Consider the following 24509-nt stretch of genomic DNA (forward strand, 5'->3'; position numbering starts at 1 on the left):
CCACTGTTTGTAAAGTGGATGACATGTATGCCTGCTAACACATTGCAAACCATCTCATTTTCATACTCAGGAAATAACATACAGCAAGAATAGCTTTTCTACACTTCCCTTCTGGCTTCCACTTCCTACCTAGTTTGAAGGAGACAGCCATCCTTACCTGGAGCATTCACACTGATCTATTTCACCAAGTCTCAAAACACATTAAAGCAGTCAACGTAAGCACATCTAACTAGAATGTATTCTAGTGCATAAGCATAATTTGACAGCTAAATTAGTTAAGAAACTTCCCAATTAAGAAAAGAACCTGTAACACAAAGCATCTTATTACATGTTTTGGAGCAAATACTTTGGACAGTGTGGTTATAAAGCAGAATACTCTATTTGGAAAGTGCTGGAAAAAGACTAGGAAAGGTATAAGGTATTACCCACATTTTTCTGCTTGAGTACATGATCTGCTATACGTAAACACCCATCAAAGTCTCTTATTTTAAGAGCTGTTTGAACACAAAAACTACTGACCATGTGTGGACCTCTGCTGATTTACAACACAAGAGAAGAAAAATTCAAGCTGAAAAACTGAAAGACAATGAAATGCAGCTTGAGAATAAATAGAAAGCAATAGGCATGAACAGAGCACACTTAGAAAATGAAGCCAAAGAATGCTGCCTGGGTCAAATTAGACTAGAAATTCTGTCAAAATACCTTTCTTTGAAATAGGCTTGAACGACAAAGATTGTCACCGAGCTGATTCTAAGAACTAACAAACCTCTTTAGATAAATACAGTTGTCCTTCGAAGCTCTGCAGATCACAGTATTTGTAACTCAGTCAAACCATCTGAAGCTCACCAGTAAATGAAACGTGAAAAACCTTCACATAGCAGAAAAGGAAGAGTTACACAGAACAAAAGGATGAATCGTGTTACATTCCAACAGTATTTGTTGAGAAGGCTGAGGTGATGATCTCCACAAAGAAAATCTGATTACATCCAGCTTTGATAAACAAAGGGGAAATCAGACAAAATCTGCTAGGTTTATGAAGCGTGTCCTGCTTGAAGAGCACTTTGAGACATTCAGCTTGAAGCTAGAAGTATTAACATGAGAACAAGTCCTTTTACACACCGAAAGAGAAAGTGGTTACCACTTTCTGAGCCACAAACTCACACCATGCACAAACTACATTTTTGTCCATGGATTTCTACAGCCAGAGCCACCATTATAAAGAAAGAGGTTAAAACTTGTACAGGAAGTCAATCAAGTGATAAGAAATCTGTGGTCTGATGTTCAAGTTTGGCTCCACAACATGTGACTTTTCAAGAAAGCAGAAGAAATAAAGCTCAATCTCTTTCATCTTTTGGGTTGTTTTTTTTGGCATCACCATGACAAAAACAAAACAGGGAAATGGCTTAAAATGTCCTATTCATTACGTCTGGCTCCAGCTCATCCAACTACTCTAAATGAGCAACAAAAAAACTAAGACACAAATCTGCTGCCCAGAGCACTAGCAACAGAAAAGATTGCCTGTAGTTACTTGAACTGGTAACTAGGCTATAATGCCTTCATAGAAAAGGTTTCCCGTGTGTTTTTATTGAAAAGCAGATCCTGTACAAGGAAATAACTCCTGAATTATTACTTTTTTTGTTTTGATTGCTACTTATAATCTCATCTGTAGTGGAGCTGCAAACCAGTTACCCTCAATCCATTTTAAACACCCATCTTGAGAAACACAGCTTTAAAAGCAAAAGCTATAAACCAACTTGGTTCCAAAACACTCATCATGAAAAACATAGGGAATAGCTTTGCTTCTTTGCACTTCAGTTTTTGATGGGCACAAGCTGGTGAAAGGCATTTTGATGCAGATAACTCAGCCAGTTTTCAGCTGTTCATCAAAAAGCTTTCTGGATTCTTGAACCAGCTACAGTGATTTTAGAGCCTCAGAGCATCCGAATCTTCAGTTTAGATCTTTAAATGTTGAACAAATGAAAACTAACACCTTGGTTTCAATGCTGGTTTCAGTACATCTAGCCTACATGTTCCAGTCTGTTAGGTTCATCACTGTAGATCTTAACCACTGCATCTTTTCAGACTCTTACTTGCCAAGTTCAAATATACAAACACATCCCAGAACTCCTTTGTGTTTTGCTCATCACTGAGCAATCAAAAGTTAGAAACATAATCCATTCTGCATCAAGTCTGTGAGGTCAGGAAGAGAAACAGCCTCACAGTGAAAGATTGTCTTCAAAGTCACGCCAGGAGCGATGGGGTAATGGAGGAAGATTTAGTTTCACATACGTGATTGTTCATGTTGGGAAGAGATAGCCAGATACAGTCACCACTAGTATGTAGCGAAGGCAGAGGAAAAGAGGATGGGAATTACACCAAGTGGTTTTACTGACACAAGTGCTGGTGACTTCAGTGTTGCAGATGTGGAGGCAATTTTCCCTTGTTTTCCATATTGTCAGCAGCCATTGCAGCCTCACAACTTGCATCCCTGATGCCACATGTAACACAGCCCTTTAAAAAGGAACAAGAACATAACAATTTAAATTCTTTTTATATTTCGAGGAGTCAAATCCTGGTTGCACATTGAAAACTCTTCAAACTTCTCACCCCTGGGCTCAAATTCTTTCTACAAGCAGAAATTGTATTATACAGATATATTCAGAAGCACTTTCATCTCCAACTTCTCTTGTCTCAGAAATGAATTCTTTGTTTAGTGGAACACAGTTTTAGCTTTGAGATAAAAAGGCATATGACCTCCTTGAGTTGGAAGGCCTTATCTTTCAGCCTTATAACCCAGAAGCTCATTAAGGATTTGGATTGCAGTGGAACAGCAACAATACTGACCAACAACAAAAGGCTGAGGTGCCCAGGTGTACTGACACACCAGATTTTTCTTGTTCTTGACAAATGGTATGATACTGAAATCAAGTACTGAAATAGAAATCCTGCTATCAAATACTTGTATTTGCATACCAATGCATCTCATAACATTTGAGATGTTAACATTCAACAGTATTTTCTGCAAGACCACTGGACATCAGTTTGCTATCTGAATCAAACACGTGGTCCTAACCGCAATAGGACACACACAAGACTCTTGTATTAGGCAAACAAACACTAATCTTCTGGTCTTGTTCCAGAGCTGATCACATAGACTTCTCAGTTTTTCTGCTCCAGGAATAAATACCACAGCTCATAAAACCACATTTGAAAATCCCAGCCCATAGAGCAGACAGTGCCATAGCAGATATTTTTCTGCTGCATGAGTACATGAATACAACCCACTCTGCCCTGAAATGCTCTGTACAACACATCATTGGAGCTCTAAATCTTTGTGGGACTGGTTCTGTCCTGCTCTTTTCTTCTCCATTGTACCTGCGAGCACTTCAAAGTGACTAGGGCGTTCTTCAACATACACTAATACAACTCAGAATTAGTTTATCAGAGTAGCCAAAAGTAATGCCAGGTAAAATAACCAGGCATAAGACACCAAAATTCTCAAACGATGAATCCACCTACAAAAGGCAGCTATTTTTGTGTCTCTTACTATATGCCTAAACCTCCTCTGTGTTTGCTCTAATCTCCACTAACAGCCCAGTGTTACCTGCTGTGCAATCCTAGCAACAATTTGTAGAAAAAAGAATAAAAGACCTAATGCCAACAGAAAAAAACACTGCCAGATACGGATTCTTATGTGACAGTATGACACTACTCCTGTTCATCCAGGCGTTGACTGAAGGAGCTTTGTTACAGGTGATCCCTACAAAGAATTTAAGTATCTTGCAAAGACATACAATGGAAAGATCTGTATTTTGGCACATTTATACGTACTTGAGCTCATTTCCTTACATAATCTACGAGGAACAACCATCAAGTGACCCCACCACTGTAAGACCTCACTGGTTAGAAATGGCACTGCTACTGGCTAGCCAAGGCATGAATAAGATTCAGATCCCTTTCACAACTGCTTACTTGGGTGCTGATTTCCAGTGGGACAGTCTGGGTCCTGATCCATGTGTGTACCTCTGCAAGCTCCTTCTTTTGCCCATCCGAAAACCACGGCTGCTGCTTTTGCATGACTGCCAGCTTCTCCAGATCCTCCTTTAAAACTTCCTCTGTAATTCTGCAGGGAACAGACACCTGTGAATACAGCTCCACTAAATGAAGCAAAGCAGGCACCAAATACAATCACCTTGGGGGTCTCTTCATCAGTATCTGTCTATGGCTGAAGTCTAGAGAGCATCAGCCACTGAAAAGTAACTAGAGCTTGTTAAACCTTAGTGCTTTGTAAGGCTCCTTTCAACAGTGATCTAACTGTCAGCGGGTTTTTTGCTGTTATTTTGGTTTGGAGTTTTGGGGTGTTCTGTGTGCTTTTTGTTTTATTGTTCTATAGTTTTGTTTGGTTGGGGTTTTGCAATGGAATCTCAGATATAAGCACTAATTGCAAGCAATTTGCAGATATAAGCACTAATTGCAAGCAATTTGCCAACAACATGCAAGTATTTTTAGCCCTTTATGCATTCAAAGTACAGGACAATAATCAATCCCCTTAACACTTCAGCAAAGAAGTTACATGTTATCACATTTTAACTGATGGAGGAAATGGGGAAGACAGAAAAAAAAACAGACAAAGGGAAATAACCAGGGCTTAAAACGCACAAAAATACCCCTTCCTGGGGTTCCATTGCAATGTGCGCTGTTCCCACAGTCTCCTTTTAAATTCTACAGTTCTAAGCACAATTCCAAACCACATGTCAGAAATTTTTCATGGTTTCCAACCTGTTTGGCATTTGGTAAGTCATTAGAACTTGCTCAGGTGTGTGATCCATCATCATCCAGGCTGACTCATGACTGGATTTATGAGCTGTCCCTTTCTCTTCTACTTCCTCATTCTTTTCTTTGGAAGCTTCAGAAGAATCATTGCTGGGAAAATACTTGGTGCTCTTCCCACTACCTGAGAATTACCATGAAAAAGAAAAGGAATGCAGATGTCTGGAAAAATCCTAATAATTCAGCACAAAAAATAAAACACCAGTGTATTCTTGCAAGCTAGCTCCGTAATACGAACACAGGTACTTCCAAGACGATTGCTCTAGCAAGTGATATACTACTATTGAGAATTCAAAGTGCATTCTGTTAAGTAACTTAAGATCTCCAAAGCTTTATTAATTTATCTCAAAATTAACTGACTTAACTTCCCTGCTTCTGTTTCAAGAGGTCATACTCTAGGCAGATTTACCTTCACTCAAGTAAGATGTAAGCCAGTATCTAATGCAGAGAAAAGCAGTAATGAGCAAAAGGGTGACTTACAGCTTAAAGGAATGGCTTAGATAGCCATTTCCAGCTACAGTGACTGAAACAAACTTGGCTTCAAACAGCGAAACCTGGTGACAAGTAAAGACTACAGATCCTCTTACTGAGATTGTCCATTCCCATTCCAGTATCTTGTTATGAATTACCAAACGTCCAAATCTTGAATTTCCCTACCTGTGCCAGAACCAGAAGTCTCGCTGGAGCTACAGCCTGAAGAACCAGACAAAGCTGATCCACTGCCTGATGCTGCTGAACCTGCACCTGAGGGGGACCCCTCATACTGCGAGTGGTCAGTAAATTCACTAGAAGCACAATGGTTAGCACTGCTAACACTGTCTTCTGGATCATTGTCCTGCAGACAAAAATCAAACCAAACATATCCATGGCAATTACATTTAAGTTTGACAAGAGAACTTCATCCATTTACTGAATTTGTCACATGTTGACCAAGTTCTCAGATCAGTTCAATAGGTTTGGAGTTTCTACTCTGAAAACACAAGGCAGTCTAAAACTCAGGGTAACACTCTTCATGGTGAAATCGGCAAGCACCTGCACTCTAGGTTACTGGTTTCTGCTGCAGATCCTTCCCCATTGGGTCAAGATATTGTACTGTTGCATTAAGTCAGTATTTTCTGCTGACAAGAGAGCAGGAGTCAGTTCCCTTCATGTCCTGTTTGATGGCATGAAGCAGCCACATGCGCCAAGCAATGGTGCGCTACCATGGAAGTACGAGAGTCTTCCCCTGATTCATTCTGTGAAGCTCAAAGCTTCAGTGGCTACAGGTACAGCAACTCCCCTTCCAGGACCCTACCCTGCAGTTTCAGCTGATCCAGCCTTTCCAGCCCAACCTGGATTCAGGAGCCAGCATTTTTTTCCTTGCCTGCAGAGCTCAGATTCCTGCCTCTGAGTTTACCGCGGAAGTTGGAGAGGCCTTTTCTATGCCCAAGTATGGAAACCGCCCCACACGGATCCCTGTTCTTCGGTCATTAGCTGCATCCCTGGGAGACAGAGGGAGTAATTAGAAGTGCATCTTCCCTTTGTTTTGGTTCTCCACAGAGACTGTGGGACTGGCTGAAAAAGGATGTGAACTGTGCAGCTCTAACCAAGTTCCACATGCATAAAAGCCCCGAACCCAAACTTCTGGCCAACAATTGAAAAGGCTGATGCCAAAGTGCTGAGTCAAAGCAGCTCGTGGCAGCCTAGACTGGAAGATGTCATATTCCTGCCATCTGCTAAGTGCCAACACTGTACTGTTACAAGACCCCACGGCTGCAAGTATCAACAGCTTTCTCCACCTCCTGTGCTATTTGTGCCCTGTAGTCTACATAGCACAGCCACTGGAAAAAGCAGCCAACAAAAAAACTGATGACCCTGAAACACAGATCATCACTGCTAGTTTGTGACTGAACACCATCAAAGTCAGGGTCTCTACATTAAAAATTCATGCTACTTACACATTTAGCTTCTGTATGTGCTTTAACAACAGTACCAGTGGAAAGCTCCATCGGTTTGGGCAGTTCTTCTTGAAGCAAATTCAACTGAAGCGGGGAGCTGCTCCGTGAGCTACTCAGCAGTAGGGCCTGGTCACACTGTCCCTCTTGCCGGTCCTCCATGGATGTGGCAGAAGAGACTGGAAAGGGCTGATCCACAGCGTGTGGTGCTATTGGTGATGGAGCAGGAGGAGGTGGGGCTGGAGGTAGTACAGTGCATGGATATGAAAAGGGGAGATAAACATACTGAGGGCTAGGAAGAAAGACGTACTGAGGCATTTGAGCATACATAGGGAAACTCTGAAGAAATACAGCCATAAACGTGCCTATGTTTGGGGGATAAAACACTGGACACGACTGAGCTTCACAGCATAGTTGTGATGATGACACAGGCTCAGGTTTGAATGAGTGAATGGCAAGCTCCTCTCCTAAAGAAGAGGCTGGAAAACTTGACAGTGGATCTGAATAAACAGGAAATCCCATAGGAGGAAGGACATTCATACTGGAGGAGCTCAAACAGGACACTTCTGAGGGAGAGAAGGACTGTTTCTGAACTGTTCTCTTCACACACAGAAGACTATTTCTGTTTTTACTGGTAGAGTGGTTATCTGAGGATTTTCTCTGAGGTTTCTGGCGCTTGAATTTTCCATGTTTGCCTTTTTTACAGGTAGATGGGCTCATCTGCTTTGAAGTGGAATCTCCTAAGGAGGAAGGAAAAGAGACACATTCACTGAAATGACAAGAAAAGAAAAAAGAGGGAGAGAAAGAGAGAAAAAATACCCAGACAATTGAGTGTGGTTTATTCAGATCTGACTTCCCTCTGGATAACTGTTCCACACACCATAAGGATGGATTTGCTGACATATTTACAATATTATCCTTCCCGCAATCAGTTTTCTTATCCATCATTCTGGCCTATCCCAATCACATCTTTTACATCCCTTGGGGTTTGCAGGGTTTTTGCAATAATTATCTGCTTTGTGAAAAGCCCAAGATAGCAACATCCAAGATGGAGCAGACCTTCTGTGTGGGCAATGCTGTTGTCAAGCCTTGGCAGTTCAAAGGAAGTATTCTGTCTGTAGCCCCAGTAAGATACTGGCTAAATCATACAAACCCTAACCCTAGCCCCCAGCAAGATACTGGCTAAATTATACAAAGGAAAACCAGACTCCTTGCTAGGCTGGTCTTTGTAAGCCATCTGCTAAGTCTCTGTCTCAAATCTGCTTCCTACCTTGGCCACAGGAATGTCCTTTGTTATTTCTGCTCCCCTGTTGAAGGTAAGTCCTAAATGGAGAAAGCAAAATCCTCTGGCGGAACTTGTCAACGTAGTTCTGCTCTTCCTTTTGAGTGTGGGCTGACAACGTCTCTTTTGTTAGCCCAACTGGCTTTAAGTCCTCTGGCACAGCAGTGAGATTCTGAGCATGCACAGGAGGCAGCTCAATTTGTTCACTTCCAACAGTAGTATCCTCCATTGTAGTCACTTCTTTGAAGAGGGAAGAAAATAATTACTCACTCTCTGCTCTGTCCTTCTGGTATCAACTCCCACAACACCCAGAGGGTTACACACAAAAGAATCTAGTCTGAGCTACTGAGCAGATAAAGGCTGCAGAGGCGGGGGCAGAATACACCCTTCACAAGCAAATATAGTTACACTAACATCAACTGAGCAAATTACTTTGCATGGTCTGGAAAACTTTGAATTCACTTTGAAATTACAGAGGCACTTCTTTCTTCATATTTTCTTAGTACAGTAGCAGTTAAATGCTCATTTTAAGCTCCTACTGCATTAAAATGCAGTAACACTGGCCCACTAGTCATTTTTATTTTAATCCTCAATGGCTAAAAGCACAGTGTTGTGTTTGAGATATGTGACTAAGTTAAAGGGGAAAAGAAATAATTCACTCTGTTAAAACCAGGTTTATTAAAATACTGTAAAAATTTCCAGGTATATAAAACCCAGGTATTTCAGAGCTCATATTCATGAGAATGTATCTCAAATGGACAAAACTTTCTAATGCTGTTACTTCAGTCTGGAAACAGTTTAAATGGAAAAATCAGTGAGACAAGTCAGTGTTCTGCGAGTGTGAACAGTACCTGATTCTGGGTGTGGGACATGCACTATAGTGCTGCTGTAACTGCACTGGCTGGTGACAGACACCACACTTGGAGCCTTCTTGGACAGGGTCAGGTCTGCCAGAGGAGCTCCAACCATGCCTGCAGCTGTCTTCTCTTTCAGTGTCTCTTCCTGATCAGCAGACACCGGAGTTTGGAAATTAACTGTTGAAAGTATAGGAGTATCTATTGGTAAATGACAAAGCTTCTACATGGAATTTCATTCCAAGCAATGCTCTCAGTTCATCAAGTGGCTCAGAAACAGGAAGTAACTATGCAGACTATGTTCAAAGACTTAATATTGTAGCTTAATTGTGACATCTAAACAAGGTAAGCATCTATTCACCACATAACCAAAATATTTGTGCTGTCAGTGTGACAACTATACTGTTGTCTATTATGATTGTCAATAAATTTTGTGTTACCTTCCAGTGCCTCAGCTTCCTGCTGACTTTGCTGGACTTGCTTGTCATCTTCTGAAGATGACGATGATGTATTTGCAGAAGATTTACATTTCCTTTTGAATGCTGGAATACTGCAGCTCTCTAGATATCTGAAATAAAAGCATATCACAGGAAGCTCTTGCTATTTTGTGGGGTTTTTTTCTCCATTTGGAGAGACAAACATTTGAACAATCCAAACTGGAGATCCAAGTGTTGTTAACTAGTATTTTAAATTCACTGCAGGAAGCTCTGGGCACATATGTGCTTTCCAGGGAGTATTTTAAACAAATTCTCTGATTTACTCTTTAGAAGAAAAAGAGAAAAAAGGGGAAAAGAGAAAAAGAAATATTATCTTCTGGGTGAAAATATACCAACATCCTATAAACTGTATCAACTCTTTTATACGGATGTTCTCAAGATGTATATTGAGAAGACATTGACATAATATTCCCACTGAAATCCTCCTAAACTCCTATGCACCAGTGGTGAAACTATCAGTAGGCAAACATCAGTAGCTGCAAACAGAATCTTTGGGCCCTAAATACTTCAATACTGTGTAATTCAGATTGACTGAGTGTTGGAATGGATTGCCCAGAGAGGCAGAAAACTTCACAAACTATCGCAATCCATCCCAAATTTATCTCACAACTCAAACCCCAAACAGTCCAGACCAATGTAAACTGCCTAGGTATTTTACCTTGCAACAATTATCCTTAAACTTATATCACTAAAATCACTTTATAGTCTATTACCTGATGATGCTATCAACGCAATTGATCTGCTGATAGGAAGGCACACGTGGAGTGGTCTTTGAATCATCATAAAACACATTGCCTGGTTCTTCTGTGCTATCACTTCTCACTGTCTGAAGAGAACAGGCAGCAGTGTGCCTCTTCCCTAGAAAAGAAGAAATCCTCAAAGACTCCTCTCAGAGGCATCTAAACACTACCCCCACTGAGAAACATATATATACACATACCGGGATACATACATATTATACAGGGATATATGGCCTATGACAGCACAGCTCTCATTACTAAGTTATTCTGCATTTTCATCTCAATTCACATGTTTTGAGAATCCACGTAAAGCAGCTTTGGGATGCTTCTCCAGTAGACTTACATTTGCTACATGCAAGCCTGCATTTTCACTATAAAATGTTAAAGAAGTAAAACTCTATTAGTCTAGAAAGAGCTGGATATGTTCCTCTGTACCTTAGGGAGCAGTTACAAAGTTATTGTATGTTTAAACCATGCTAGAAACTCATGGCTATCGATCTACAGAGAGTTCACGTTACCATAAAGATCATAATTACATTAACTTACCTCCTAGTGTTCCTGAGCTCACAGCCTGTTCGTTCCCGTTCTGTGGCTTGCTCCTTGATGCAATGTACAGCTGCTGGCCCAGGTTCTTGATTCGGTTGACATCTGCACAAATCTGCTGCAATGTCATCTCGAGATAAGTGAAACGTGGAGTCAGAATAAAATGAGACCATTAAAATGGGTCTGGGCTCTTGTATTCTCCAAACTTCGAGGGAGCTACAAACTCCAGCAGACTGTCAGCCTAAGCCTAGGATCTACTGGTATTTGTAAACTTAATTAATCTAGTTATCATGGTCGATTTAATTAAATTAAACCCATGGTGAGTTCTGTACATGTACACAGTAAAAACTGTCATTTTAAAAAGCATATTTGTACTACTCTGCAGGCAGTGACACATTTATGGGCTTACTGGTTCCTGTATATCCTCTGCACAATTCCCATTGGAGTCACTCGAAGATGCTATGCTCATATAGTGCTCATAAGAGCCGTTGCTTCCACGACTTCCATAACCACTGGAAACATTGCTGTGAACTGGCTGTACGAGGGGAGAAAAATAGTAATTAAAGAAAATAAATCATCTTAGAGAACAAAAAGAAGAAAACAACAGACTTAAGACACAGAACTTCAACTAAACAAAACCATTAAGTGAAAAGTCAGTATTGCTCTGGGCTTTGCCACTTGCTTGGGAAAAATTCCTTACCATGCTTAAAGCTGTTTCAAGATACAGATTTATCTCTGTCAATTATATTTATATCATACATATATATATATATTTTTACATTTATTCTTTATGTTAAAGACACAGCAAAGGTGGCAAACAAACTATTTTTTCCTAATCGGGCTACCCAGAGCCATACTTTTAAGGCTGTCACACGAGTGTGTCTCCATTTAGAGCTTTCCTTTCAGAGCTTTATAGAAGATCATCCCCAAAGTAGTTTGCTAAACACTACAAGGTGCTTTAGCCCCTCACTGAGGCCAGCCAGTGTTTTAAAAGTCTTTCACCTTCCTTACCTGCAGAAGCAGCTTGTAAATTTGTCCTTGCAATTCTCTTATCTCTTTCTCAACATGGCTCGTTTCTTTACTTCTTGCAGCAAAGACATCTTCATTCAGAGGGCTTCTGGAGAGAGACAACAAAATTTCACTACTCATTTAAATTTGATAAGAAAAGGTAGCTAAAACAGTTGCAACAGATTCTTTATCATCATTATTTTTACTACTTCACTGAATCAATACAAAGGGATGTCTTCTGTTCCACTAGCAGCTCTGCTAGGATAGTGAGGTAGTGTTATGAGGGCAGTGCTTCATGTGAAGCCCCAGGGAAGTCAGCACACCAGCACAGTGACAGGAGTTAAGGTTGACAAGCATCTACACCTCTGTCTCCTTCACCCAGAAGACGAATTCACACCCCATAAAAGATCACTCTGAAAAGCCAAAAGGCCATCTCAAAAAGCCATTTCCTAGAAAAAACAGGTAAGAGCAGGCAGGCAGTCGTATTCCAAATCTCTTGGAAACTAAGGAGAAACATGTAAAAAATAAACTTGCACATTCAATACTAACTGCATTTTTTTTTCAAGCGGTTATCTTGGTAAATACTTAAATTCTGTAGCAAGTGAATGTTCCAGAAGACAGATCAGAAGGTCATTTCAGCTACATGTCTGTCAAGTAACGGTTTTTGTTGTTGTTTTGGTGAGCCAATAATGAGTGAATGCAAGCTAACCATTGGTTAAAGTCATTGACTTTTTACACGGTATTTTAGCTTTTACTCGGCTTTCTATAACTGATATTTGATTTAGACACGTCCATTATCAGGGTATTTGGACATCAGCCATGTGCAAAAACATATGTTAAAAACCAAAAAAGTTGGCTTTGCCTTTTACTTCAAAGTAATTTACTAATTTTCATACTTAAAATGAATGCTGTTCTGAAGGAATGGGCTGCAAGACAGATGCTAGATAGCTGTCACAGACCGCAGGAGCAACACCAGGTCTCTAGTTCAGTACTGAGACCATTTTGTTTTGCAGAGCATTCAACAAAAAGCACTTTAACAGATCAATTCTACAGCTGACTTACGTTCGGACTTTGTGTCGGCCAATGATGAACACTACTTTCCTGCTCCAAGGATTCACAAAACTGGACCAGCTGGTATCCAGTATGACATAATCCCCATTTTGAGTACAAAATCTAATAGGTAAATGTTCAAAAGGGGGTTGACCAGCGAACTTCAGGACTGAAAAAAACAAACCCAACCAATCAAGAAACAAGGTTTAGTTTGCATTACGACACAGGAGTGCAAGCACAAACACTAACAATGGGCTCCTTTAAAACTGGGCTTGAATTTGCTCTGATCAAACTGGTTGCTTTAATTCATTAGTTTCTCTTTGTCTACACTGCAGAGCAGTCACATACCAAGCAATATGATAATGAAAGAATGCTAAAAGCAGTGGAAATCCCTGTTAAAGCAACTGTACTTACTCTTCCGGTGAATAGCAATCATCAAAGGGCGATCTTCTGGGTGCAAATACATCAGAATGGACGTTCCAATTAAATCTTGAGGTAAGTAACCCAACAAAGGCACTGCTCTGAAACCCAGACACGTTATCACTGATTATAGTACAGTTTTGAGTATTTAAATCCTTAACCCTTTGCTTGTCAGTGAAGGCCCCATGCATGATCCACAGAGGCATGAACTAAGGCTACAGAACATTTTCCAGCTCCATATGATCATTCTAATGATCATCCACTGCAATGCAGGTATGTAAATACTAATGACAAACATTTCTGTGCCTGGAGATCTGGCAGACTTTCACATTTACAGGCAGCTTTGTGCCTGTCTATATGAAAAGAGCAAATGTAACATAAAAAAGGATCTTGAATAAGCATCACTATGAAATCTGACACAGAGGCTGAAAATTGTGTTGTAAAAACACTCGTATGGCTCAGCAGGAGACAGGTTTAGTCTTGCCAAATTTGGCCCAGCTCAGTACAGCTGTATCTCCACACTGCAATCCCCCGAGCTTTGCATTATGTAGGTTTTCCACTCTGTGTTCCCCCAGACCCCCCACTGCCCTGGATAACAAAACCTGACTGCAGTTCTGGTTAATTCACATGTTAAGTCAACAAAGATGATATCTGTCAAGCTCTAGATGTTTTTCCATGAGTCTACTAACACAAAACTACTTTGTTTAATTCACTATTGCCAACTGCACAGTTCAACTACATTAATTGTGTCTCCAGCTCCATCACCAAAGGATTTTCTGCTACCTCTCTATACATACCCTCGCAGGTCTTAAGACTCAAATCTCACCTGTCATCTATGTCAAGAAAAACACATCCAGGGGTGTGAGTGGTGGTGAAGATTCTTTTATCCATAGGGATTCGAGGAGCTAGTAGAAAAAGAAATATTTATTGAAACAAAATATGCACAAAGGCAGAAAACCTGTCACTTCTGCTCGTGACAGGTTATTGGCTCCTGAGCCTTTTTAATGACTCACTGCTTCCTGAAACATCACATTACACAGTTTTAGGTGGTACAGACTTCTCCCAAAAACAGAAATAGTGAGAAGAGGTCAGACTCTTTGGGACCTTGCACAGAAGGCACAGATGCTCTGGATTTGCATGCATGAACACACACAGACTGGAAGTTACCTGGGTGAGCCTACCCAAGCACAAGTTTTAAACAAAGGCAACAGACTTCATACACTGCATTTTAATGTTGGCTTGTTTTTTTTGACTGCAGTCTCCTGACTTGCCTTCATATCCAGAGTGAATTTTCTCAGCCAAAGCTAAGCAGCAGGATTCTGTATCCACGTGGACAGAAGTACACACATGGACTAAGTATGGTGTGATTCGGAAGGGGTAATAACGTGTTTCTTGATCTTTACCACTCCTGAGGGAAAGTAAAAGGGATTAATGCACTGGTTTCAAGACTCAGATACTTTATGCCAGGGCTCAGAGCCCTGCAGAGAAGTCATGCTAAAGCACAGACCCTGGTAATCACGATTTCCTGAGGTCCTTAGCATACGCCTTTGCAATCCATGGCCAACACATTCAGCAATACTGCTCTCACACCCCTTAAAACCAAGGTGTTTTGCCTCCAATACCTGCATTCAGAGGCTGTTCCAGAAATGCCATTAATCTAACCTTCTAATTCTCAGTCTGAAATGCATTCACAAGAACCATCCATTTGGTTTTTGTGCTCTCCTCCAGTTAAACAGTTCTTTTTGTTGTTTATTCTGTACCATTTTTAGGAAAAAAAAAAACACAGAATTCTGTCTCTCAAGCTTTGGTTCACTGACCTACTTGAGACTCCAGCCTCAGCTCACAAATAGCTGTTGTTCTTGGATGGACTTCACATGAGAGTTTGTCTTCCTAGAACATGTGTGAGCAGCAGCTGCACGCAACATCCTAGATGAGATCTCAACCAGGCCTTTGTAATGACTCTTTTCACCTGTTATAATTTCAGTACCTACTCCAGCTCTGACAAAGAATTGAGATAAGTTTCTGGACGTTATCACACTAAAAGTTACTTTCTTATTACACATTTAGTTTTAGAGACTAAAACACACGTTTCTAGAGAGCAGTGTCATAAAAACTATTACTGACAGCTCCCCCTCCTGGAAAAGAATGATACAAACCTTCCAACACACTGGTAATGTACTTGCCTGATCCTGCAGAAAAAGGACTTCACCTGGGCATATTCATACAGAGAAGCTAGTAAGAAGAACACACATTGGAAGTATAAGTTAATAAAGACCTATATTTTAAACCCTGCTTTAAACCCAGACTTTCTGAACCTGCTCTTAATTAGCTGTTCAACAGTCTGCTCCCACCTCAAGTGTTCTCCCTCCCCTCCACCCCACTCACTCTTGAAGAAATAGCTAACCTGGAACTAAATTCAAAGGAAACACATATGATCTTTAGAAAACCTTTAGTGCATCACTATGGGAAGGACAGGTGAAAATTCCTGGCTTTAGGAGCCATGGACCAAAACCTATATACAGCCAAGAGTTATGGGGAGAGGAAAGTTCAGTAACAGTTCAAAGCAAAAAAACAACTCCTCCATAGGGGCACCACTGCTGTGCTGGGCAGGCACACGACTAGCTTTTAAGTAGTGTAATCCCTGGCATGCCAGTGTTAGCAGCCTCTGATGTCTCACATCCTTTGCTAGCAAGGATTTTGGATTTCCCAGCTTTGATGCCAGAACAGCCTCATGGTTATGTGGGCAAAAGCCATGGCTGTGGCACGCAAGCTACACTTGAACTGCTCACAAATAACATAGGACTCAAAAGACACAACTTTAGCACATCCACCACTAAACAGCAAGTCAGCTTATAACTTGGGTTTAGTGAGCTACGTTCACAGCAGGCTGCAAGCAGACCACAAAGACAAAGCAACCACAATTAGACCTTTAGTTTCTTTTTAAAGAACAGCAGCGCTTGGAATGAATAAGATGATGCACGAAACAATGGTTTATCTGCCTTTTACTTACCCCAAATAGGTGTTAAGCCTCTAGGAGACTAGCTAGGACTAGCTGCATAGCTACTTGAGTTTTCAAAGTGAAAAGGGAACAAGTGTTGCTAATGTATATTGCTAGCATAAGCATTTAAAATGAACAGCTATTCCATCCTCATTCTGCAAAAACAGAAAGACACATAAAGCATTTAAGAGCATTGCCAAGCCTCACCTGTTTGACTTTCCATGTTCCAAAGAGGCAGGTGGGACTGATCCGTGTGCGTGTAGAACACACTCACATCCTGAGGGACAAGCAGCTCTACAAACCGAGAGGAATCCAACACTTTCTTCTTACAGTTTAGAATGGATGCCGCCTGCTCGGAAATATGCACCATGCGTCCAGAAAGCAAGGAAAATACAGCCACAAATGTGTCCTGGAAGAAACACCATTGTTAAAAACAATCCCCCAACACATGGCACCAGTATTGTAAGGATAAAAACCCAATCCACTCAAACCCACCACAACCTAAGAGAGAGGTTCAAAAACGGGCTCTTAACTTAGCATCCAATTAAAGTTATGCATGAGCCACTCCGATCTCCAATGCTGTAGACAGCCTACTCAGCATTTACAAATGCTAATAAGACTTCAGTATCAAAACTGAAACAGATTACAGTGATGCTTGCAATTGTTCAGAATGATTTGCTATCAGACCCACCCCCCCCCAAACAACAGAATAACTAGTTCCTGGAGCACAAATAAAAACCAAAGTCCCTCACAACTATGGACTTGATCAGCTTTGAAAGCTTTCTGCTAAGTGGGTCTCAAGAGATCGCTATGCTGTAACTGGATTCTCAAATCAAATACTCAAACGATGTATATGCTGCTTCTGGTCCTAAAAAAAACCCCAGGACTTTCTCCACTTGCTGCGGTTGGGTACCCTGAGTCAGCACAGATAAGGAATAGCCTTGATCTACCTTTAGAAGCACAAAGGTCTGTCTGGCTAAAACTTCAAGGCTTTTCAATTTTAGATATCCTATTTCCACAAACTGATGTAAGGAGACTGAACAGAGAGTGAAACAGTGATGAACCCCTTAAGTATGCCTGAATTCCTTACAGTGTTTTTGGGAGTGTGTTCAGATGCAACTGCCACCAGCTCTTCTATGCTGTATGTCATCACATCTGTCTGAAACACTCTTCGGTCACTCAGGGCCTGGAAAAAGTCATTGTTTGCTAAATTGAAGAAAAACAGGAAAAGCAAAACAAACACAAGGAAGTCAGTAAGGAGACTATTTTGAAAGTGTTTCTTACAGCCCCTGTACTCTTGTCATCTTTTTGGTGAAGTCCAAATGAGATGAGGAAAGTCTGTGTAGTGACAAAGGGAAAAGGAAGAGTGCTTATACTATTGGAGTGACTTATCCTACAGAAAACGAGCATGAAGAAGTAGAAAGGACAGAACATGATGGCAAAACAACAATTTTAGCTCCTTAGTTCTGTTGGAAAACACAGGCTATCAGTAATTTTTCAAAGTGGAACAGCAATGCTACTTTTTCAACATATACAGAAAGTCATTAGCAGGCACCTATTAGCTATAGGAAGCTGGAGAAGCAGGAGGTGGGCATTCCAACAAAAAAGATATCATGATTATTTAAAACAACCCACAGTGCTTCAGAAAATCAAGTGTTTGCCAGATAACATTAAAACAAAGGAAAGCATTCCAGTTATTTGTTGCCAAACACATCTATTCAAATGAAGCTGCTGTATAGCTTCTATGCTGCCAGACTTTTTCCACATACCTTGGACCTGCTGGACACACCGCAAGGCATAGTTGAGAGCACTGATTGTACTGGGCTTGCTGGAACTCCTTTTGTCTTCAGGCAAACACCTCTTCATTTCTTGGATCATCATCACCATATCTCTGTGAGTCTGGCTCCAATTCAGCTGCTCACTGTGAAACAGAGCTTAAACTTTACCAGAGACTTCTGGAATAGGAGCTTCTTCTCTGTCAAGCAATTAAAATTTTTCACTAAATTAACTTTATAGCCTTAGCTGCAGGGTCACAGAATATCCTGAAACACTTCCTGCTGTATCTTTCTCACTTCTCTGATGCTTAATCTTTTCTCCTCTGCTTTCCTCCTTTCCAACTCCAACATGTCATGGATGGCAAAGTCACGTCACGATCAATTAAAAATAAGCTGATGCTTACTCTAGATTTCACTGGTATTAAAATAATGAATAGATGCCAATTTTATATGCATTCAAGTCTTTCTAGCCTTGAAGTCTGCAACTGAATATAAGCACTTCAGGGAAACGCGAGGTACTGAAAATACACCTGATGCAAAGACTTCACTCCTCACGTGATTTGAGAGGCTTCAACAGCAAGGTTAGTAACAAGATCTCCCTCTTTTGACTGAATAGTAAGCAGTTACTAACCGCCAGTATCCTCAAAATACTGATTGATTCTAAGCCTACAGACTGGATAGGAACACCGTTCGTTTAAATAACTCCTGGCCATCTGGCATTGTTATTAGTATACCGTTACTGCACGAATCTGTAAAAGAGCTCAAATATTGCATGTTAACTTCACGTGCTGGATCAACATCGCAAAAACTATAGCTTTCTGCTCTACCACTACTCAATATAGTCTTTAGGTTAAGTACACGTAGAAGCCACAGAGGGGCAACGACTTATCTGTTCAGCCAATCTAAAACCGAGGCAAACATCTTATCAGGAGCTATGCAACAGCGATGCGTGATCTACACGTGAGGCTATCATCAGCATCACGGTTTGTGGTTCAGGCTGCCCTGGTGCACTGAAGTGAGGACTGCATCCCAGCTACACCAGGTCCCTGACTGCGCCTTCAGCTCAAGCAATAGGACAGTCGGTGCTCCGCGCTGTCAGGTTACCTGTTAAGCTTGCCGTGCCTCCCGAAACTTCCAGCTGAGCAGCCACTGGCCTCCCGGCTGCAGAAATCCGCTTCCTTGGCGTTTGGCCCGTTAAACCCTGCCCCGCTACAGCCGGTCCCCGGACCCCCGCCGCACCCCGAGCCCGCCTCCCCCCGCGGCCTGCCGGCGAGGCCCAACGCCCCCTCTGACCCGTCCGCAGCCGCCGCTGACCAACTCGCTCCGCGTTCAGAGCCGCCGCCGCGGAGTTCGCCCACGTCCATCTCCGACCCGCAGGGCGCTACAGCGCGGGGGCATCGGCGGCTGCTCGCTCCTCAGCGCGGTCGGACCCTCGACCTTCGGAGCGGAGCCGGGCCTGCACAGCCGCGGAGGGAAGGGAAGGGGAGGGAACGGCCCGGCCCTCCCGCTCTGCCTCCACCCGCGGCCCGGCAGCGGGGTCCTACCTGCGCCGGGCCCCGCCACGCCGTGAGGGGAGGCGCCGCGCCCCCGCCCCGGTTACGTAACGGCGGCCGCACGCGGCGGCCCCGCTCCCACACACGGCGGCCGCGTGCCCCGAGGGAAGGAGGAGGCGGAGCCACGGTGGGAGCCGCTCGTTTATTGGATAGCGCGAGCCCGGCGGGGCGGAGCCGCCCCCCACCGCCCCTCGCGCGTCCCCGCCCCTCACGCGCCGCCGCACGCGGACCCCGTGCGCGCGCCTGCCCCGCCGCCACGTGCGGCGCCGTTCGCCCCTCCCCGGTAGGCGGTGCCACCCCCCCCCCCCCCCATCCCCAACGCGCTCCCGCACCGCTTGGTCCCAGGTAACGGCAGCAACGGAGCCCGGCACGGAGCGGGGCCAGCCCAGCGCCAGGCAAGGCACCTCGTGAGCCGGGCCCGGCTTGTTAGTGATTAATGGCAGGAGTGTCTTAAGGCAACAAGGTGAAGTTAGTGATAACATCTCGGTAATCAAAACAGTTTGGCTTTAAACAGCAGAAAATGGGCTGAAAAATGCAGCGGGTTTCAAGTGGAGAGGCTGAAGATAAGGCACCTCCAGGGGATCCGAGTTTCTTCCTGTAACTCATGCATATATGCTCCAGACTACAAAAGAAGAAAGAGGTTGGACAGAGGACAGTCTCCTTCAGCCCTGACAGTGCTGCAGGTGAAGAGATTCATACTAGAGATAACTAAAGAGATTTAAGAGTGCTCCACTGTGGCTTTCCTAGTTTTAGTTTTCCTTTGCTTGCACACCAGTATTTCTCACCCAGTACTACACATCTCTTGGCAATGGTTACTGCAGTGTTTCTTACTGTATTACAGCACAAACAAACTTTGTCCTCCCATGAAATGCTTGGGGATCGAGGAGAATTCAGATCAAACACTGGACTGTATGTTCCCTGGTCTGCTATCATGACCCAGCATTAGTATCACTGCACTCAGCAGCAAAGTCTCTACTAGCACAGCAGCACCCTTGGAACTGATACCCTGGATTTACCTAGCCAGAAGCTGGGGGACATGAAGAAACAGTTCTTGGACAAGGGAGGGAAATTGTATTTCTCTTTACACTACTGCAACACACAGCTGTACAAAACCAAGGCTGTTCCTGCTTTCCAAGTCCTTGCTCTTCTCACTGTCACCCCTTTCCATGCACAAGTGGTTGAGATTCAGCTATTGGAGCTCCCACAGGGGTCACAGTTCACCACTCACTGCTATTTCAAACTCATGTTTATATACTTCCAGCTGAGTATCCTGGCTTTATCTAAGCTGTACCCATCAGTGAATTAACACCACCTATTCCAGCTCTATGAGAAATCCCCATTTCGGTGAAACTTACCAACAATGATGATGATGATCATGACAACAACAGCTATCAATATCACCCACATCTGTGAAAAAAGCCATACACACTTACTACAAAGCAGGCAGCAGCATTAACTGGCCTTCAGGGTACAGAAACACAGCCACTGCAAGGTACTTTTGCACCAAGTGCTAGATCCAACACAGCAAGTAACACTTCTTCAATACGCAAGCTGAAGGCACACTCTAAAGCAGGCTGTGCACATAGGCAAAGCAGACTAAATCCTTTTCCACTGTGCCTCCATGCAGAGCCTGGCTCAGGTGACCATACAAGCAGGAGTCAAGAACTATTAAACACCATTTCCACTCTCACCCTATACCGTGTCTTTCACTGTCTTTTGCTGCTCACTGAAGATAATTCCAACCTTTGCCAACAGCTCCAAAGTCTGAGTGAGCTCTTTCTGCTTTCTAATACTTCCTGCACTTTTAGTCAACCCATGCATTTTTGGCTGCCTTCTTCCTGTTCCCCAAAGCCTCACATTACTGAGGTGTTTCCCTCTGGCCATGACCACATCAGACACAGTCTTGCACCAAGCAGCACCACTGGTAATCCAGCTTTTGGTTACTTTATCTAACCACTACACCACATTGTAAAAAACAGATGCTGTAACTTAAGTAACACTGGATAAAGTCACTTCTGCCTTTTGAGATGACTGTAATAATAATAGCCTTCACTGCAGTATTGTATAGTAGACAAGCCATGGTTACCTTACAGTTCTTCCACCAATACTTTCTTTTCAGCTTGGCTGCACTGGTCTCAAACTGGGAAGCTCCTGCCTGCAGCGCATCAGCACGGTCATCCAGCTCTGACAGCTTCTGATCTCGCTCCAATACCTTGTCCACGTTCACTCTCATGATGTCAACAACCTGCACCAGTTAATGCTTAAAGTTATCAGTTGTACCAACCAGTGTGGAACTCAACTGCAGGCAACAGGCAGCAACACACAATACTCCTAATGTGCTTTTCTCAGAAGTAGGAGCTATTGCCTTTAGTAAACCCAGCCATAAGCTTACACAAAACTGTGAAATCCGCCTGTGGCTGGAAGTCCCTAATGCCTACTTTAAAATGCCAGGAGTGCTGGCATGCCCTTGAACCTGGGGCAGAATTCCTGATCCCCTTCAGAAGGAGGTGAGGCATATACACATGACAGTCAACCACACGTCAAACACCACTGTCGGTAGCCAGCCTGGCTTTTGGGCTCTGCAGAAATCCATAGGTGTCAGCCATATTTGACAGTCAGCCTCCATTGCTACTGATGAGAGACAAGCATGTCCTCTGTGAGAACAAAGGTTTTTATCTTTACTTATGCCAATTCCTCAAGTATTAGATTTGCAGCTTACATTTGACAGCAGCAACTTTGCTCCACTTCCTCCTACAGCTGAATGGGTTTTCCTTTTTAACCTTTGCAAGAGTTGAGATGACACAAGTATAACAAAGCAAGCTGAATGATGCCAGGCCTCCCCTTCACATAATGAAGGGGAAACCACCCAAAACATCCCTTCCAATATAAATCATACCATTTTCCTGAAAGTAAAACAGTTATGCTGATATCAGACTAGACTTTTACCTCATCTACTTGGTGTTGAGTCTGCTGAAGACGACGGTTACCGCCAGCAGCCACATTTGAGCTCCCAGGAACACTGGCTGACCTGCAGTAAAGAAAGTCACCATTATTCTGTTCACCTTTGGACAGGCTGCAGTTTCGGTTTCAAGTCAATACCCTTATTGTACACATTATCTGACATTCGTGACAACTGGGAACTTGCATCTTTGGAATAAATATGGGGCAGTTTCCTGCTGGAGAAGTGATGCTTTAACAACTGAGAAAAGGTGTAAGTCGTGCAGTGTGCCAGACATCTTGCCACTGAATTGCTCAACATGCTAAAAACGGCTGTGGATAGCTAATACTATGGTTTGCAGTAATGCATGTGACAACTCCTACAATGGGTCATAGGGCCCAAGTTTTCAGCTACAGAAATCTACAAAGTATTAAATACAGCAGCTTAACGGTAATTCTGACTACACACACTTAACAGCGCTTGCCTCTGTCTGCTCCTTTGAGCAGTTAACACGGAGCAAGAGAAAGCACAAGAAAGAAAAAGCACTCGGTGTAGGCAAGAATTCATCTCCGCTCAGCTCTGAGCTCAGGCCATCCACTTGTCTTTACCAGCTACAACACCCTGCACCTCTGTAACAGGTGCACGAACCTCTGCATGTGCTCCTCACACCACTTTCACCGTGCTCTAGTTGCACTCAATTTGCTTTCCCACATTTACATTTCGCCTGCACCAGACGCACGCACTGCTGAGTGCACACTCGAAAGGGCTGAATCTGAGCACTGGCTACGTTTACAGGCTGACTTCTAGCTTACATTTAGCAAGAATAAGCGCGCACACACAACAAGGGAAGCAGGAAGCCTGTGACAAGGCTCAGACGCAGCGCGCGCACAGCACAATACAACCGCTCCTCTGTTTTGGCACTGAAGCCGCCTTCACCGCTGCTCCCAGACTGGAGCGTCGGAAATGAAGCCTCTTCCTGAGCGCAGCGGTTCCAAACGCAGCCCCTACCCCGGCACCAGGACGCGCTTCCAGCGCTCCGGCTGCGCGGGCAGCGCCCTCAGAGCCGCCTGGGGCTGGCCGGACTCCACCCAGTCACCACAGAGCCCCGGGACCGGACGGGACGGCCCCGCCCACCCGAGCGGGAGCCGAGCGCTCCGGTACCGGCCGGGGCCACGCCTCAGGCCCTGCGGACCGAGTGACGGCGGGGCCCGGCCCGCACAGCCGCTCCCAGAAGCCACCACAGAGGCCCCCGGCCTACCCCGCGCTGCGCAACAGGCCTGCGGCTGCTCCCACCGCCCTCCGCCCGGGCGCGGCCGCCTCGCCTCGCCTCGCCTCCCCTCATCGCGGCCCTGCCCAGCACCGCTCCGCTCCGCTGCTCCCCGCACCGCGCTCCCGCACTCACATCCTGCCGGCGGCTCCGAGCACCCAGGCGGCACCCACCCACAGCTGCACGCAGGCCGGCAGAGCCCAGGAAATGACGACACACCCGGGCGCGGTCGGGGCGGAGCATGGAAACCACGCCCCCAAGCGAGGCGTGACCGTGTGAGCACTCCCATAGGGGCGGGGCCTGATAAGCCACGCCCCCGGACATGACGCAGCCGTTGGGCGCGCGGGGCGAGACGGGGGGGGTGTGCTCGCGGGGCTGTTACCGCCGTGCCAGGCACCTCCCGCCGCTGTGTCCCTGCTGCGGGCGCGCTGCCAGGGGCGCCCCCCCCGGCCGCGGCCGGTCCTGCTCGGCGCGGTGCGGACCGATGCGCCCGAGAGCCCGGCTCCATGCGGCAGCGCCTCGGAAGCGGTGCGAACGCTCGGCTCCGGGATGTGCCGTGTGACCGCCTCTGCATCGCTTGTTCTTACGTTATCCCGTTCCTTTCCCCCCATCACCCATTAAACTGCCTTTATCTCACCCCAGGTATGTTCCCCCATGTTCGCCCTTCAATCCTCTTCCCCCATTCCCCTGCTTGCGGGCACGGTATGGGCTGTTCAGGTTACAACCCGTAAGAAACTAGATTGTACTTACAAGCAGGTCATGTAATAGAAGAAACACCCTTTTCTCACGGTCACAGTGACTACAGGGCACTCCAGCACTC

General features: G+C 44.2%; 2 protein-coding genes across 11 annotated transcripts; both read right to left on the reverse strand.

Moving 5' to 3' along the window:
* Positions 1 to 1563: 1563 nt before the first annotated feature.
* On the reverse strand, positions 1564 to 19430 carry PER3 (period circadian regulator 3). 9 transcript variants are annotated; one of them, XM_061450317.1, is made up of 21 exons: positions 19036 to 19421; positions 17926 to 18077; positions 17247 to 17362; positions 16364 to 16565; positions 15342 to 15390; positions 14430 to 14566; positions 13985 to 14063; positions 13153 to 13259; positions 12751 to 12907; positions 11692 to 11797; positions 11090 to 11215; positions 10684 to 10810; positions 10111 to 10255; positions 9341 to 9468; positions 8898 to 9101; positions 8035 to 8283; positions 6768 to 7504; positions 5488 to 5665; positions 4780 to 4954; positions 3973 to 4123; positions 1564 to 2511 (listed from the first exon to the last, which is right to left on the reverse strand). In XM_061450317.1, the coding sequence occupies exons 1-21, from the start codon at positions 19293 to 19295 to the stop codon at positions 2410 to 2412; spliced, it is 3687 nt and encodes a 1228-aa protein (XP_061306301.1). In that variant the 5' UTR covers positions 19296 to 19421; the 3' UTR covers positions 1564 to 2409. The 9 variants fall into 9 exon arrangements, 7 of the variants coding, with proteins under 7 accessions (XP_061306301.1, XP_061306300.1, XP_061306302.1 ...); XM_061450316.1 differs by having other exon boundaries at positions 8035 to 8286; positions 19036 to 19420; XM_061450318.1 differs by having other exon boundaries at positions 8035 to 8286; positions 8898 to 9080; positions 19036 to 19419.
* A 475-nt stretch (positions 19431 to 19905) lies between these two features.
* On the reverse strand, positions 19906 to 23896 carry VAMP3 (vesicle associated membrane protein 3). Of its 2 annotated transcripts, XM_061450326.1 has the most exons (5): positions 23825 to 23896; positions 22431 to 22512; positions 21571 to 21729; positions 20840 to 20891; positions 19906 to 20106 (listed from the first exon to the last, which is right to left on the reverse strand). In XM_061450326.1, coding segments are annotated over exons 1-5 (315 nt in total). In that variant the 5' UTR covers positions 23827 to 23896; the 3' UTR covers positions 19906 to 20086. The 2 variants fall into 2 exon arrangements, with proteins under 2 accessions (XP_061306310.1, XP_061306309.1); XM_061450325.1 differs by lacking the exons at positions 20840 to 20891; positions 23825 to 23896 and adding an exon at positions 23235 to 23253.
* Between the last annotated feature and the right edge of the window lie 613 nt (positions 23897 to 24509).

This window comes from Pezoporus flaviventris, unplaced genomic scaffold (assembly GCF_033815535.1).
Source record: "Pezoporus flaviventris isolate CSIRO_AGI_PZ_B2104156 unplaced genomic scaffold, CSIRO_AGI_Pfla_v1 ptg000009l, whole genome shotgun sequence".
Lineage (NCBI taxonomy): Eukaryota > Metazoa > Chordata > Aves > Psittaciformes > Psittacidae > Pezoporus > Pezoporus flaviventris.